We start from the raw sequence: 17,593 nt of genomic DNA, 5'->3' as shown, positions 1-17,593 counted from the left end.
TTTTTATTATTTGAACTTTTCTTTTTGCAGACCTCTCCAGACATTTCAGCTGTGACACATGAGTGTACACATTTTGATGCGCAGTGGTCTAGATCGTCTCTCGGGAGCCGTGGTAGCAGCATAGCTGCGTGCGTGCGTGTGTGCGTGCGGCGGGGGGGTTTGGACGAGGGGAGGCGTGCGGGCGGCTGCAGTGCACACAGACGCCCGCACAAACACCTGCTCCTCCATTTGTTTGGACGGTTAACTGTCTCTCGCTCTAAATGTAGTCACTGGCCTCGTGGTCTGGAATGACTCAGACCGGTGGCTGTGAGAGCCTGATTACATTTCATTAGCCAAGGACAAGATTCTGTCGCTCTCGTTCGCTCTTCCTGTTTCTATCTCCTTCCTTTTCTTTCAAGATCAGACCCCACTCTTCCTGTATACTTAAAATTAATGTGTAAAAAATGCGTAATAATAATGCATATGAAATGTCTAAAAGAATTTACAGTTGTGTGAATTGATCTTGGGCTTTCCACTTTTTTTTGTTTGTTGGTTTACTATGAGATTTTAATTAGCTTATTATTATTATTATTATTTCTTTCATTTTTCGATACAGCTGGACACGGTCTGTGCTGCTAACCCCGAGACTGGGGGGGGGGGGGTGTGTTAATGAATACAGGTTTAAATCTATGCGCCATAGACTCCAACCGAACCTTAAGCAGAGAGTTTTCTGTAGAGAAATGAGGATTTTCATTGACATAATAGTTGAATCTGTCCAGTCTGAGGCCGGCCATCCCTACTGTGTACGTTTGCCCTTGATGAACTCTCTCAGCTACGAGGAGCGAGCTCTCTATCTGGAGGCCATCATTCTCAACCACAAGGAGAACATGACGTTTGAGGATTTTGCCGCCCAAGTCTTCTCTCCCTCTCAAAGCTACTACCCGACGAGCGGTACAGGTAAGATCCTCGTGGTGTCTCTCCCCCCCTCCCACTATAGTGCTACGGCTCTTCTCCTGTCCTGACTGTGCCTGGCTCCTCTCGGCTGCTTCTCCGTCTTACTCTTCGGCCTCTTCTCCGTATCGAGGCCAGTGTAGGCCTGGAGTCCACCTGCCCTCTTTCCAGAGGGCTCTACTTGCCCTAAAGTAATGCCTCCACCAGGCAACTCTGAGCGGCTAGTGCCAAATGGCTGGTTAGCACATGATGCTACCTGACGCTGTTAACGTTTGCTCATTCCTAACTCTGTTAGCGAACGGTGTTGGTGAACAAGTTTTTTTTTTCTTCACACTCTTCATACATTTAAGACGCTCCTCTTTTAGCACAGCCCTATTGGCCTGTGGTACATGATTTCTTTGTCCGACATTTTTACATTTTACATTTACGGAATTTTAGCAGACACTCTTAACCATGTTAGTTAACCACACTATAGTCCAACTAAATGGTTTGATGACTAAATGTTTTGAGATAGTTTGCCAAGGTAAAGAATGTCAGGATTGTTTGAGGCTGCAACATTTCCAGGTGAACAGTCTGGCAAAACAAAAACATCAATAGTAGTTGTGTCCTAATCTGCATACAAACTAAAATATGCCTGTTCACCCCAAACAAATAAATTAGACCTGAGCCTGTTTCTATTTGCATAGTCCAACTGATGTTTGAAATAAAAATAACTCTTGAATACTCTGAGCAATGAAAGCCAGTCATCAGTAATTTCAGACCCATTCAACCGTCTTTTCTTGCTTGCCACAGGCAAATGAAATAACTTGTAGAACAACATCTTCAAAATGCCTTTAAGTCTAGCAACGTTGGGGATTAACGCGTACTACTAACGCTTCAACTGCCCACGTGTTCATCAAGGGCAAAGGTGTCCGGCGGAGTGCAAGCATGTCCGACACGTCGAAACGTTCGTTTTGTTACTGTTAGCAAACCGCAGCTACGCACGGAGCTACGTCTCCGGCGCGTTCAGGAGACAGTAGGACGATTGAACTGTGGTGGTCAGCGCTTACAGTCGTTCACGTGGCGGCTGTGTGCGTGTGCAGCAGGCACACGTGAGAATGGAGTGTCAGGCCGAAGGTGGATTATGCTGCTAGGATACAGCAGGCCTGGATTAAGTCTGTACTCTGGATGAGGTGAAAGGCAACTTGTCCCTGTCCAGCCACATGGTTCAGGGCAGGCAGCGTAAAATCAGTATGGCAACTGATTCTTATTTATTAAAGACGTTGTGAAGTTGACGTGTGTCAGGAAAAGGCTGTTATAAAATATAACAATCTCTGACACCAAAGAAATACTAATAAGAAATGTAATCTGTGTTTTTGACAGTGTACTCAGGCCTGTATTTAAAAAGTTTGACATGTTTCAAAATGAAAGGTAGAGGAGGTAACTCTTAATGTAAATTAAAAGCCTGTTATTCTTTTAAACACCTTTTTTTTTGTGAATTAGTATTGTTGCATATAAATAAACACACCCATGACCATGTCCTGCAAGTCCGCTACAGAAGGAGTGTCTGATAAGCAACCCAACTGAGGCAGGGCGTCGCTGGGGTCTATTTCCATAGCGACACCCCCTTTATTTCCTGGAGAGGCATTGAAAATCACCACAGTGACCTCCATTGACCTATCACAAAGCTGAATGCTAAACAGCCCAAGATCCCCCCCATGTGTGCGTGGGGGTGGGCACTTACGCTCGTGTAGGAGTCTTAGTGCTGAAGGAGTTGTGTCCTGAGCTCCGGCCGAGAGAGACGGCTTACCGGGCCGGACGCTTTCACTGCCGCTGCATTCATCTGCCTTAGGGGGCCTCCACTCGGGCCGCACACAGCCAGCGCCCCATTGTTGGCGCACAAGCTGAAGATGTGTAGTACATAATGCAGCACCAGGGTTAAAAATGAAAATGTTCTGTGGCATAATCAAGGTTTAATGGAAGCGGCTTTTCCGGAGGAAATTTGTTGTCAATTATGGTTGTGCAAATGATTTTGCTGTGGTCAGAAATATTTCTCTCAATCTCTTCTCTCCCTCCCTTCTCCTTCTCTCTCACACACAGAAACATACATTTTTCATTTTGAAGATCACTCTGTAAAAGCACTGCTTTGAAGCTAGAAACATGCATGATCTACCACATTTTGGAAAATATATACATGGATGAATTCAACCAAAATGCACTTAAAATAAATGTACTTGAACAATTTACCAAAAAATCGTGTACCGACATCAAAACCACTAATGTAGGCCTACACCGTGCTGAATGCACATACATGTGAAACACACTTCAGCAGAAAGCGTTATTCATTATTTATGGCTCATAATGTCTATAAGAAAGGAATGTGTGGTTTAGGATGTTAAGCTCTTAATGTCAGGGCTTTATACCACAGTTTCCCCAGCAGCAACAGTTTTTTTTCTAAAACTGCAATTAATATAAGTATACACAAGCATAGAACATGGGTCGTAGTCTGAGTTTGTGTGTGTGTGTGTGTCTGTGTCTGCAGTAGTGTGTGTGTTTGTGTGTGTGTGTTTGGTTAATTGATCCATCCTTCACTAACATCTCATCCACAACAGCAGACAGACGTTGGGCAGGCATGGTTTGGAACGTGGAGTGCTCTTGGGCTAAACTGGAGTGTAAGATTGTTTTTTTTTGTTTGTTTTGGTTATTTTATTATTTCCTCATTTAGGCATGTGGCCCCTGAACCCTGTCACCCACAGCAGAAACCCCCCCCCCTCTCTCTCTCTCTCTCTCTCTCTCTCTCTCTCTCTCTCTCTCTCTCGTGTGGTTGACCCTGCATGTTCCCTTCAACTGTGATGCTGAACACAGCACATGCACATTTAGACTAGTCACAGTCGACTTGGTCGATGTGTTACAAGGAGTTAAAATGAGCTCTCTGTGATAACATTTAGCAGTAAACTGTATTCCCCTGTGTCATCTCTTTGCATTGACACTCGGGTAATTCCAGTGTGTTTTAGTTCACCAAACACCTGTGAATGTTTTCTGTACTCCTGCAGGTGCAGTGATTCACTTTACGAGTGTGAACATTAGTTCTTCAAACTAAAAGAACAGAATGGAGCCTATGGGCATAAAGCTGTTTTAAAACATCATACATCCAGCAAATCACAGCTGTGTAGTTTTGCTTCAAATGTAGATTGGCATGATGCCAGACTTCTCACCTAACCAAAGAGGAGGAGTTTCAAAATCAGGATGGGTGAGGTAACTGAGTTAAACGGACTGGGTCTCGCTGTGCAGAATCACACTCGAACCTTGTGCAGCAAATCCAGAGATCTTGGCTCCTGCAGACTGTACTGTACTGAGCAGTGTTTTGGACCTCTGCTACTACACAGCTGCCGACCCATAAGCGATCACCACATAACGATCACTGTGGACCTTCAACTAATCGGCAGGGCCAGGGCCGACTCTGCTCAGACACTCGTGATTATGGTTATGACTTTGGCTTGACTGGAGCTTCGGTATACCTGTTTTCAAATGCAAACGGGTCACGCTGTCTCTAACTCTTAGACTGTGTTTTATTACGTTTCGAATCCGTTTGTGTGCAGCTCACAGACTGCAGCGTCTGTTTCCTTCAGTTCACCCACACTGTCCATTTTGAACGTCCTGTCATTTTTCATGTAATACCGAGCACAGGATTGAACCGTAGCCAGAAATTACTGCACAGGAAACGCTTTTCTTCTCCTGCTCCTTAATAGCGTGCAGCCTTTCTCTGCCCTGCTGGCTTGAGCCCTTTTTTTGTTTGTTTGTTTAGTTTTTTTTTTTTGTTTGTCTGTGCTTCATTTCGTGATGTCCCACTTCTATTCACAGGAGAAGCCACTAACACACTGCCGTGACCCACGAGCTTGTTCGTTGTCTCCACACCTCCCTCTCTGCATCTTCCTCTGCCTCTCCCTCGCTCCCTTCCTCCTCTCCTCACTGCCTTTGCTTTCCTTCCGTCTGCCCACCTTTCAAATGCACACACACACACGCACGCACGCCAGCACACACACACACCGTCCCCTCCACCCCTCCCTCCCTGTGACCCTGTAACAGTGCGTCTTACCTATTACTTTATTGTCTTCTCTCCCTTTATAGATTAGAAATGATACAGGTTCAGTAAATGAAGGTAAGAGTCCCCTTAATTGGACGCTTGTTCTGTCACAGAACCCCTGGCTACCCTCTTTTTGTTTGTTTGTTTTTGTTGGGGGGGGGGGGGGGGGGGATGTCTGGTTTACTCATCCTTCCCTCTTTATTTCACTAATGAGCCGCATTTGCCCAGACCTTTAAATTACATGCAGGGAGAGGATTGTTTTGGGGGCTGCCTGATCTTGGGTCTCTCAGAGCATCGAGAAGCGTGCACGGCCGCACCGGTTGTAACCCAGTAGCAGCATGTATGGTTTTGGTGTGCTCATTGAGTTTCTCTCTCGCTCCTCCTCTCCGGCATGTCTCTGCTTTATCCTCTCCTCTTTTTTCCCTCCCCCCTCCGTGTTTTGTCCTTTGGCGTGTGCCTGTTTGCCTGGGGCCACATCTGACACTAACACCTGCCCTACTGGAAAATGTCTTTGTCACTTATGCTTTGTTTGGATTGCTGCTGGGAGCCAATGAGGATGAAGCCCGTTTTACTTTAGTCCTCTCCCTCTCACCCTCACTCTCTCCCTCGCTCTCTCTCTCTCTCTCTCTTTCTCTCTCTACGTCTCTCTTTCTCTCATATGCTCTCTCTCACCCTCTCACTCTCCCTCTCCGTATGTCTGTGTCGTTTACATAAGCAACAGTATCCTCCCATCTCAGGATTGTTATATTTGTGTTTTGGGTTTTTTCTGCTCGACTCTGGGTTCGAGGGCTTGGTCTTTCAGCTGAAAATACTACGGCCATATTTAATTCCCATGAGAAAGTGGAAGTTCTGTCACCATGGCCGTGGCTTCAGGAGTCCCCTTCCATACTGTCACACTGTTGCTGAACTAACCCCAGCAAAGATGTGCAACACTCCACCATGAGCTCTGAAAGTACACCACAGCAGCCCACAGCACAGCGGCCAACTCCTCCCAGAGTCCCCGTTAGGATCAGGAGCTCCTCACGTACAGGAGAGAGCGGCCGTGTAGCCTCCACTGCTGCCGCCCTGCTGGCTGCCCGGAGCCAGGCGGCAGGAGCCCTGGCCGTGCGGACGCCTGGACCGCGCGCTGCCCCACTCCTCCTGCCCAGGGACGGCTGTGGTCCTCCACCCCCTCTCTGCACGGAGGCCTGGAGAGGCGGGCAGCCCTCGCCACTGAGTGCATGTTCCCCACACCATCTGCTCCCAGTAACTTGAGATGCCCATGAAAAAAAGAGGGAGAGGGAGGGAGGGAGGGACTCGGAGAGAGAGAGAGAGAGAGAGAGAGAGAGAGAGAGAGAGAATGCCAGAAAAGAAAGACAGAAATGAAATAGCCAAACAGATGCCATCTTTACAAAGCAGAAAGGGTTTTTTTATTTCATTTCAAGTCTTCGTAAAGATGGATGACAAAGTAGACTATTCAGTGTTGTACTGCTTTTATTTTTTTTTTATTTTTGTCTCGGTGCACTAGAAGTAACACACTGGATTTTGAGGCAATAGAGAAACTAAAATTTGGAATGGCTTGGTGTGAATCCTCATAATGACGTACAGTATTAATAACTACTCGCACAAAGTGAGCCAATTTTTCCATTTTGTATCCTAATATTTTTTTTTTACTTTTCAATTTGATTAATTTTTGCACATTAGTCCCAACTTCACAAGGCCTGCATCTAAGCTAGGTGATGTAAGTAAGCCCAAGACGGGCTTTGCCGTGTTGTTGGGGTTTTGAGAGGCCCGTCCGGACCGGCCCTGCCGTGGGAGCAGGTGTGGTGCGTCTGCCTCTCCTCCCGTCCCGCCGGGGGGGCTCACGCCTGTCCTTTCACTTCCTCCCTCCTCAGGGTCCCTCAGCGGTAGCACGAGTGCTGAGCTGAGCATTACCGTGACGACCAGCGAGTCTGCCGAGCAGGTCTCGCCCACCATGCCGCGCGCCTCCAAGAACCGGGTTTCTGGAAAGCTCCGCCGCTCGGCCAGCGCCATCAGCAAGTCCTCCAACTGAGCTGCGTCTGCCAACGAGCACTTCACCAAGCCCCTTCAGACTGCATCATGTTTAAACTGCACTGTGTGTGTGTGTGTGTGTGTGTGTGTGTGTGTGTGTGTGTGTGTGTGTGTGTGTGTGTGTGTGTGTGTGTGTGTGTGTGTGTGTGTGAGAAACAAACGTCTTGTTTCTATGAGTCTTTGTCACATAACTGGAATTTTGTTCTTTGGGTTTGAGGATGCGATTGATGAGTTCTGCTGCCGTGTTTGGTTGGGCTGTGGTGGTTATGATGGGGGGGGGGGGGGGGGGTTGCATTGCAGTCCAGCGTTGGCATGAAGCACCTCCGAGTGCTGGATGCAATATTGAAACAGATATTCCTAACAATACCACATGTTTCCTTCTCTGACTGAGAGAGGATTAAAGGGAGTTCATTGGGAACATGAAACTAACTACTGGAGGCAGCTAGCGTTAGCCCCAGTGCTAGCGTTAGCCCCAGTGCTAGCCTTAGCCCCAGTGCTAGCGTTAGCCCCAGTGCTAGCCTTAGCCCCAGTGCTAGCCTTAGCCCCAGTGACAGATGTCCCCCTCCGCTGGTTATAGTAACATCAGCTGTCCAGACATTATCTTAATGCAGGCAACACAACAGCTTTTTCTCAAAACATTTTCTTAGACAAAATGTGAGAGAACCTTTTACCCTGAAGCTCCTGTTGTCTTTAACACTGAAACATTGACACGTCGTAGCCATTAAGAGGAACGTGCTGACCATTTCTTATGTTTTGGTCCTTCTTAAGCTCTCTGTGAGTGATCAATTATTAGCACTGCATTTCAGGTTCATAAAAATTTCATAGATGTTGGAAGGAAATAGAAAGAGGCATAGCATCACACCAAGAGGACATCTGTGTAGTCATCATAGCAACACGCTAAATGACACGGCGCACATGTTGGCAAGCCCAGAAAGGTGTGGGGGTGTGGGGGTGATGCGTATGTTGCGATCCATTTGGCGGTCCTTCTGTGAGTCTCCTTCACTGCTGATGTCCACGTCTGAGGGGACCGTCCGCGTGGTCTTTCTCGCTGATCTGTGGTTCAGTCAAACCCATTTTGTGCTGACCGTAGTAATTGATTTTGACGTTTGATTTATGCAACTTATGCTGGATTGAAACAACTGCATTCATGTGTAATTGTGTTGTGTTGTGTTATGTCAATGTGTTGGATTGATCTCTGTTCATATTCTGTGATCTGAATAAGTCACGTTTTCGTCTTGTAATTCTACTACGACATTCCGATGTTTCATACAGTGATGTGGTTGCACTCACTGGTGGTGATAGTTTAGACCTATGTGCTTATTCTTTAATGCTTGGATGTATATTGCTTTAAGTTTTATTTCATAAGAGGTTTTTTTTTTTATACTGTATATACTGCATATCTGTCCCATTATAATATGACATGTGACAACCTGCTAAATGAAATTGCCACCAGAGCCTCAGGTGAATCATAACTCCATGCACTGGTGTGGGATTGTGAGCGTGTGTGGTTGTGGTTGTGGTTGTGTGTGTGTGTGTGTGTGTGTGTGTGTGTGTGTGTGTGTGTGTGTGTGTGTGTGTGTGTGTGTGTGTGTGTGTGTGTGTGTGTGTGTGTGTGTGTGTGTGTGTGTCTGACTGTGAGGGGGGGCTTCTGACAGCTCACATGGTGCCTGTGTAATACCTGTTCACATTGTCCCCTGCGCTGACTGCGGTCCTTTGTGTCTGCCCTCGTCCCTTCACCCTGATTGTGTTGGGAGAGGGAGAGTGTGCTCACTCCTGCGCACTCCTGCGCACTCCCGCCCGTAGCTGCACAGCACAGGGGTTTTGGGATTCTTCCATACATCTCAGTGCTTTGTAAGAGCTGCTTGTCTCTGATTGGATCCTGGACAGCCGTGGTGTTCCAGTCCTCCACCTGCTCCTCTCTCCGCCGTGCCACTCCGATTGCCCTCTACCATACCAGCAGGGAAACGGGCACATGCCACCGCTTCTCTCTCATCTTTTTTCTTTTTGTCATCTTTCTTTCTTTATCCTTCTCTCTATGTCTTTCTCTTCCTTGCTTTGTCCTCTCTCTTTCCAACAACCCCCCCCCCCCTCTCTCTCTCTCTTTAAAGCAACCAGCAGCCTGGTGCTGCCAGACCCCTAACACCCCCCTCTCAGTTCCCCTAGTGACCCAGCCTAGTTGCCATGGAGGCCAGGTGTTAACAGGGTCTGTAAGCTCCGCCCACGTCGCAGCAGGACACGTGTTGCAGTACATGTTGCCTTACCTGTACACCCCCCACCCTCCTGATTGCTTTGCTGTTTTTTTTCCCCCTGATCCGTTTGCTTTTTGCAGTCTCGTTTCCTCTCTAAGCACTGATGAGGAACACAGGCGTGATCTTTAGTTTTGCTGTGACTGAAGAATATTGAGGAATGTATGCACAGCGCTACCCCGAGTCCAAGCCCCAGCCGCACCTGGGCCATTTGTAGCTTCTATGAACTGTGAGGGTTGTCCGTGGGTGACCAGCCCAAGCTGTGAAGACCATGTCATGTCCAGTACATTTGGGATAGGTTTTCTGTGGGTGTCATAGATGTTTGGTTCTAGGGTGCTGATGTGGTTCTCAGCAGGGATGTGTCTTACTGCAACTGGTCTAACTCAAGTGAACTGATTACTGTCGTCATTCTACATGTAGTTGTTTCCCTTGTACATCGTGTCCTTTATGAGGGCTACAAATCCTGAAGGATATAAATATATTAATGCCTGTAATATAATCTTTGTAAAAATATGGGGGGCTTGAAGATTTCATCATGACTTGTTAACATATCAGACTGTTTTTAATGGAAAAGTAATTATTCTATCTTTACTAGAAATGTGGAAATCAGAACATTTCATTAAATCAATTTGAGATTCACATTTGAGTGTATTTATTTGATGTTTTTGCTTAATGTTTTCTTAAAAACTTAATCTTCAAATTTGTTGTATATACATGTACTTACATAATATTCTTAATTTACTGTTTGATTAAATATGCATGTTAGTAATTCTAAAATGTGTAATGTATTATTATTGGGTATAACATTTACATTTCATTTTCTAGTTTGTAATTAGTAATTAACTTCAGATTGTTCAGGCACTAAGCTACAAAACACTTCAGGTTTTAGGCAATTTTGTATTTTGGCTTTTGTATTTTTGCTCAAAGGAAATAAATTTGTTGGCAGTACAACCACTAGTAAATGCACATTAGAAAACTAAAAGATTGAAAAATTGTCTTATTTCTGTGGACTCTTGCATATTTATTCTTAAGAAGACTGATGCAGTGTGACGAGGGTCATTTATGCGTGCCTGCTGACTTTATTGCTAGGTCTGTCTGGCAGGTTGGCTGCCTGTGGGAGGGGTCAGGAGCAGTGTCAGGGGTCAGAGGTCCCCCCCCCCCCCCCTCTTTAGCTGTGGTGTGGGGAGCAGCGAGAGTAACCTGACCCCCCCTCCCATCTGTCCCCTCTGTGCTGTCCAGCAGGCTACGCCAGCCCCACGCCTCCACACCACTACAGGTGGAGTCTCTGACACCTATGTCTGCTGGAGGAAGACTGGTGAACACCTCTAACATCCAGGCTGTAGTCACAGGGGGTTTGTTAATGGACTTGAATCAATATAGTGGGATATACATTGCATATAAAATGGTATAGAAATGGAATTTTGTGTCATGTCTTACTAAACATCAGTAAAAATGTGGTTTTACTTCAACTAAAATATCGAAATTAATACTAGCATGAATAATATTTGCTCAAAATCTCAGTATTCATGATTTTTTGTAGGTTTATAATGATCATCAATACTAAGACTGGCAGTCTTGTATGATGTGATGGGGGACCGTAGATTTGCAGAAAAGATGCCGACAAATGCCAAAGACGTTCATTACGTACTCGAAACACATGAGCCAGCAGTAGGCCCTACGTACACACACGGGAGCAACAGTGTGCTACGCAAAACAGCAATATTAGGAACTGGTTATCTAGGTGTGAATTATTAATAAAAAGATACTTTGGGCTGCTTTTCATTTTGAAAATATTTTTTATTTCATTGGACAACACAACATGGACAGCGCTAGTAGCAAACGTTTAGGAAAATAACGTGTTTATCAAAAGGATTGCATCTAGAAGAGCTTCACGTGTACAAGAGCTGAGAAGATTGTAAGACCACTCAAAACACAGGCCTATGTAACTCAATCTTGACAAAAATCATTTGGCTACAAAATGTGACATAGAGACCCACAAATTAAATCACTCAGAACACAATAATTTACATGAAACTTGTGAATAAATAAATACATAAATAAATAAAATATTACGATTAAACATATTACAATAATTTTACACAATGATAGCAAACTGTAAATATGTGCCGACATTCAAAATCAAAACAATCATTACACCGAGATCTTAAGGCAGTTGTACAGCAAGTGTTTGACGTATTTCTCTAAAGGCATTTCTGGCTATACTAAAGGGAAACTTTCTGAGAAGAAAACTCCCACATCCTGCAATTCACATACTAGATTAAAGCTACACATGAGAGAAATGTACAGCATGTGAATTCAAGGCTTTCACAGAGGTTCACCAAGGATCTTAGGTCTAGAAGCTATTACATTACTACATGTGCATCGGTCCTAGAAAAATACCATTTCACAACCAAACTAATGCTTTCCTGTGGGCTACTTGGCGTGAGAAATCTGAAAAATATAGACCTTTGAATTAGAGTCGCCAATTTTGCTAGGTGTTCGGGAGTCTCCGTGCGGTGTCGGTTCGGGAGCCACCCGGTACCGGAGACGCTCCTGTGTCGCTGTTCTTCAGCACGCGGGACGCACGGGCATTTGGAGCAGGATCACCTGCCGGTTCTCCGTGGGGTGACATTTGTTGATGTGCCTGGTCAGACCCGGGGAGCTGTAGAAAGTGGCGGGGCAGTGCTTGCACGGAAACACCTGAGACGCGTGCAGTAAGCGCACGTGTCGCTCCAGGCTCGCCCTGTTGGGCAGCTTCTCTCCGCAGATCGGACACACAAGGCAGTCAGCGGGGCTTAAATTCAAGGGACTCGGACTTTGGCTGTCTTCGGTGGAGGACGATGCGATATCTGGGCTCTCCACTCTCTCTGCGTTTTGAAATGCATCACCGAGCATTTGATTTTGCAGGGAGTGATGCCCTATAATGTGTTTTCTAAGGTACGCCTGGCGTTTAAACCTTTTCCCGCACTGCTGGCAGTCGTACAAACCATCCTCAGATCCGGACTCCGACAAACCCGGGCTGGGAGAGTCTCTCTCACTCGGAAACTCCGCTCTCGGGTCTTTTATCTCTTCAGGAAATTGTCTAACTGTGGGTAATATCTTTGCGTTCTCGCTCTTGGTCGCCTGTGAAGTTGATGTTCCAGATGCGCTCTGGGTGCGTGGTTTGTGCCAACGCCTATGAGAAGCTAGGTTTGCCGGACAACTGAACACCTTATCACATTCTGGACACCTGTACTCGACTCGAACTATCCTCGAACACTTGTGCTGCGCTAAGGAGAACGGGTCCGCGTATTCTTCCTTACAAAGTTGACAAATGAACTCTCCTAAGGGCTTGTTGCCTCCGGCTGATAACGGTCGCGGTTTCAGGTCGACGGGTCCCTCTTTGATTTTAAGGCCAAGTACCGGAGACGTGGTCACCTCATCCTCGAAGTTGAGTTTTCGTATCGCTTTGGGTTTCTTTGATACGCTTTTAGTTTTCCGCTCGGTGTCGGAGGAAGGCCTTTTGGTGGTGCTCCGGGCCGCCGGTATCGGCGCGCTGCTGCTGGTTCCGCTCCGACTGCTGTTGCTGGTCCCGATTTTCAAGTCTATTGGTGCAAACAATAGGTGATCCAAGCTGGTGAGCGAGGTAGGAGTTGGAAATGATTCGGCGGATATCGGTGAGCCCAGGTTGAAACTTCTCTCGAAATATTTCCTTTCATGATCCTTGCTGATGGGACGGGTGGGGCTGTATATGGACTGGTAGACTGCCTCTGGGTTCCCGAACTGCACTGGTTTTGCGCCATGAACATGGACCGGCGTGTCTGCTACATCGGACGGCGACGATGCGGCGACGTCCGGCCTGGATGCGCCGGGCGCAGGTGGGGATGCGCTCGGACAGTCCGGAGTTCCCTCGTGTCCATCCTCATCGCAGCGAATCCGATAAGAAACGTGCGCTGCTTTCTTGTTTCTTTTCACCAGGAAACCTTTGGGCATGTCGTCGTGTGGATGAACAAGGCACTTTGAGAGGAAACGCCACGAATCGATCCAGGGCTGTACTCTTGTCTACAGACACGCGCGGAACCTTTTGGTTAGGGTGTGACTACTACCTCCCTGTAAGGTTTTTCGCTCTCGGTACATAGCTGCACTCTTTTTAAGGGAGGATGATGCTATTGTTCTCGCCCCTTGTAGCTCCATCCTCATCCAATCAGGCGCTGCGAGGATCTCTGTGGAATTGCCTGTGGGAGGGTTGAAACACTTGGGCTGGGGGGCTGCGGGGGAAAAGCTGCCGATTTGCTGAGCAGATGTACCTGCGCTTTATTAATTCGCAGTGGAAGCTCCTCCCTCAGGAGGACACACGCTAGGACCTCCGTTTACGCGCTGATGGCTTTCTATGGAGGAGCGCACGTGCCACGGCTACGTGGGGCGCCTCCGGGGGCCGCCGGTCTGCCCGAAGGAAACGTCCGTCTCTACCATAATATTCATAATAATTTAAAATGGGATTCGGAAAGATCACTCGGGGCAACAAAAATGCTTTGGGTCGTGCTGGAGTCTTTATTCGCTACTATTAATAAGACTGGCATACTAAATGCTGATACAACGTAGAATAAATGCATATTTTTTTTTGGTTTATGGTCTGTTTTTGTGGCTTTATTTTTATTTTATTTTCTTATTTCTTTTCTACTTTATGTAAGCCTAACGTACATTTGGACCATACGTCAGAATTAACCATTCTGACTTGACATGTTGACAGTGTCTTTCTCTTACTAGCTTCTATGGCCTTTACTCTGTCGTCTTAGTGAAGATACTCAAAGCAGCCCAATATTTAACAGGGCACGTGTCCGTCTGGGTAGTTTAACTCGACTTATAAATCAGCTGGCTAGCGCATACATAAGTAATAAGAAGGGCTCTCATCTTTTAACACAATGGCCGCGTCTGCCCAGCCGTCATAGCCTTTTTGCGTTTGAAAAGCAAATTGACCTCTCCACTGTGAAATAGGACACACAGACAATCTGGCCAAAAGATAGGCGCGTGCTAGGGTAAATCAGTGCACGCAACAAAGATGCGCGCTGCCCTGAAGACCAGGCTACTGGTTACTTACCATTAAATCTTCCAAACCTACCGGATTAGCGTCATCTCAAAATATTTTAGAAGGCAACAAGGCGAACATTTTAGCACTTCTGCCGCAAGTGAGCATGTTATTTATAATGAAACAACATTTATAACCAGTGTTTCCTCTGCTGATGTCTTTTATTTCAGCCTAAGATAGGCCTGTTAAAATCCGAACGTAATGTGTTTTTCTATGTTGTTTGTTTGACTACATTTTTAGCACCTACTATAGTTTCTAATTTTGTTTTATTGCAAACCACGTAACGGAAGGGTAATTGTTACAATATCTTAAGACAGTGACATTTTTGTTCACAGTAAGTATATATACTCACATGAACTTAAGATTTTCAAATAAATCTATCCAAAATCCAAATCCCAAAGATGCTGTGTATTTTGTAAAACATGTCTCATTCAGTTTAAACTTTTTTATACGTTTGATGGATGTGGGCTTCTGCGTTACGTATGTCTTTGGGGAAACCCGATTTGAATTAATCTCCAGGCGTCATCGCGTATTGTTCCCCTCATTAGCATAAAGCTGCCGTAGGACCGTCAAATAATGACACAAGCCGTTGTTGAGATATAGGCCTCTGTGTTCTGTAGGCTCCTCCCGGTCCGTGCCGGGCAGGATTAAACATTGCAATGGTGTATTGTTCTACTTTGTCGCTAATTAAAAGGGAGTATGGTTTTACACCATCGGTTTACAGGGATTGACTGTGAACTGTACTATACTGTGCAAAGTACCTTATTCCCGTAGTGCTACGTAGGCGCAAGGAAGTGTTCAAGAACTTTTTTTTTTTACATCCCACTACAATTCCATACCAACGATTAATTTTACTCTTCTTCCTTTATTGACTGTATTATTTTCGTCGCGCCGTGCATTCGTCTATTTGATGGCATTCTGTATTGTGTGTGGCGCGCACACCCGTTGCTCCAACACTGGCAGTATGTGCGTTTGCTCTGTGGCGCGTGCTTGTGTGCGCGAGGGTACAGAAGGACTGGCCTCCTATTTGCATACAGCTGCTGGCGCAACCCCAGACGGTTCAGCTCGCGCTCTTAGCTAGAGTTTCACGGGCTCGATTCGCTAGTATGTGCGATTACAATGTTTAATTAGATATCTCCATTCCCAACAAAGCGTCCAGTTAAATTTTGTCCTGTTGTCAAATTCAAGATGTATACGTGCGTTTTGTTGTGGAATTGAAATGGAATTTTATTTTAATACTGTACATGACGATATGACAGGTTCTCTAAGGCACGAATAGAGACCATGGCGTGGTAAAGTACAACATAGTTTATAGGTTCATTTGATCGCACATGGACAGGACACATTGTACTTCTTATTTAGGTCTCTGTGGGGGGTTCATGAGTTATTTGTTTTTGAAATCCCATGAGTGTTAGACAGTAATTGTAATGAACAACTCATCTGCTTGTCTAAGATTCATCTGAATGCTTAGCCAATAAAATTAGAAATGGAAGAGAAATTGGAAAAGAAAGAAGACAGAAGCATGTTGTATTGTTTTTTTCTGGGGATGGATACTTGAAGGAAGACCTATGAGAAAATGTATCTAACGTGAAAGTTAATTGCCTTTATTAATCTTATTCTTATAATATTATAAAGTTATACAGTTTTTAAAAATATATGTTTACTAATGAACTTGATATTTGTGCTAAGGGCACATGTACATTGTGTGTTATGCTTCACCTTATAAAGATAGTGTGAGGTTTTGAGCAAAATACAATAGTAAACATGAATCACTGAAGGAAATTAATATGAATGTGACTGATTGCATGCATGAAATATTTTCTACACAAGATAATCAGTTGTAGCATAATTTCTAAAAATGCTGGACAAGATAACAACTAACTACCATGAACTCACATAACTTAAATTACATTAACCCATTTTATTCCTGAGACCAATGGCGTTTCAGCACCTTTTAAATCCTGAGCAACTCAATGGCTGCTGTCCATGGTTCTGAAAGCATTCCCTCTGTGGTCTCTCCATTCACTAGTGGTGTGCTTCAGTGCATAGGCATAACATGCAGGGAGCTGCAACATGAATATCAGACGCTTGTGCGCACACTTGTAAGCCCCTTGCAATTATGCATGCACACACATGTGCACACAAACGAATAAATGACCCTGTGTTGAGAATGCTGAACATCACATTTTCCAAACAAAGCATTTCCTAAATTGACATGCAGCTCGTTAGGCTGCATAATTTGCATTCCCCCATAATTGTGCGGCTTCCTTGATTTTTATATGATCTTCCTTATTAGCCCATATAATGGGGTTAATCAGAGCCTGCTCATCACACTTATCATTTCTCCTCCGAGAGGAGGGAAAAACAGAGCCAGGACTTAATTAATTGTATCAGTCTTTTCATCTGCAGGAGTAGTGTTCCCACACGAACATTAATATGATTCTGTAAATGGAGGGAAGAGGCGCAGCCCGATCCTGAGACATGAAAGATTGGACTCAAATTAATTTAGGCCTAATTAGAGGGTGGGCGTCAGGGAGTGGTTTGCATAATAAGAGCCAGCAAATGAGATCAGACCGTGTGCTTCAGGCGATGCCTTTACATCGGCCTGGCGGACTCATCCCACACACTCCACAGTGGGCAAGGAGCGTCTACGGGAGCTTTGGGTTTGGATGCAGGGATCACAGTGACACCTGCAATCAGCACAGGGAGTTTGCGCTAACAGCCTATAGCAACGCTAGCCACTAGAAACGTAGGTGAACTTGAGGCTGCAGAGATGTGGGATGAGAGCGCTAGGACTGTGCAGAGGTATTTAGGTTGCCAGTTGCAGGTTCTAATTGCGAATTAGGAAAGTTTTACCTCACAAAAACAGCCACATTCATAGTAGCGTCGTGCCTCGAGAGACTTCAGGCTGGATTCTCGAGGCCTGTTCAGTGAGCTCTGGCATGGTAGTTGTGTTGAAATAAACTCCTCATAATCACCGCTGCATTAATCATGGCCATTCTCTGTGCAGCGCTAGAGATTCCCCAAGCTGATTTCTTCCCGGCTTCTGCCACTCACATGATCAGCCGTGATGAACCGGAATGGGAGCATTTCAAAGGGTGTGATTAGGTAATCACAGCAATACTCTTCTTTTGTTTATCTTATTTCATTGTGTTTCTTCATTCCATTGTGAAATAACACATTTCACTCAGTGAGGTAATCATTTACATATGCACACTGTTGTATAAGCAAAATGCAGAAAGATAGATATGTACATAC

At 45.4% G+C, this 17,593-nt stretch overlaps 2 protein-coding genes across 2 annotated transcripts; one reads left to right on the top strand and one right to left on the bottom strand.

The window, feature by feature from the left end:
* The first annotated feature begins 654 nt into the window (after positions 1–654).
* On the top strand, positions 655–9,909 carry LOC143481189 (uncharacterized). The gene is made up of 2 exons (XM_076979135.1): positions 655–936; positions 6,868–9,909. The coding sequence occupies exons 1-2, from the start codon at positions 669–671 to the stop codon at positions 7,023–7,025; spliced, it is 426 nt and encodes a 141-aa protein (XP_076835250.1). The 5' UTR covers positions 655–668; the 3' UTR covers positions 7,026–9,909.
* A 1,154-nt stretch (positions 9,910–11,063) lies between these two features.
* On the bottom strand, positions 11,064–13,422 carry insm1b (insulinoma-associated 1b). The gene has a single exon (XM_076978471.1). The coding sequence runs from the start codon at positions 13,240–13,242 to the stop codon at positions 11,839–11,841; it is 1,404 nt and encodes a 467-aa protein (XP_076834586.1). The 5' UTR covers positions 13,243–13,422; the 3' UTR covers positions 11,064–11,838.
* Positions 13,423–17,593: the final 4,171 nt, after the last annotated feature.

Source organism: Brachyhypopomus gauderio, chromosome 17 (assembly GCF_052324685.1).
Source record: "Brachyhypopomus gauderio isolate BG-103 chromosome 17, BGAUD_0.2, whole genome shotgun sequence".
NCBI classification, from domain to species: Eukaryota; Metazoa; Chordata; class Actinopteri; order Gymnotiformes; family Hypopomidae; genus Brachyhypopomus; species Brachyhypopomus gauderio.
The sequence above is the reverse complement of the archived record's forward strand: the minus strand, read 5'-3'. Positions and strand labels throughout refer to the sequence as shown.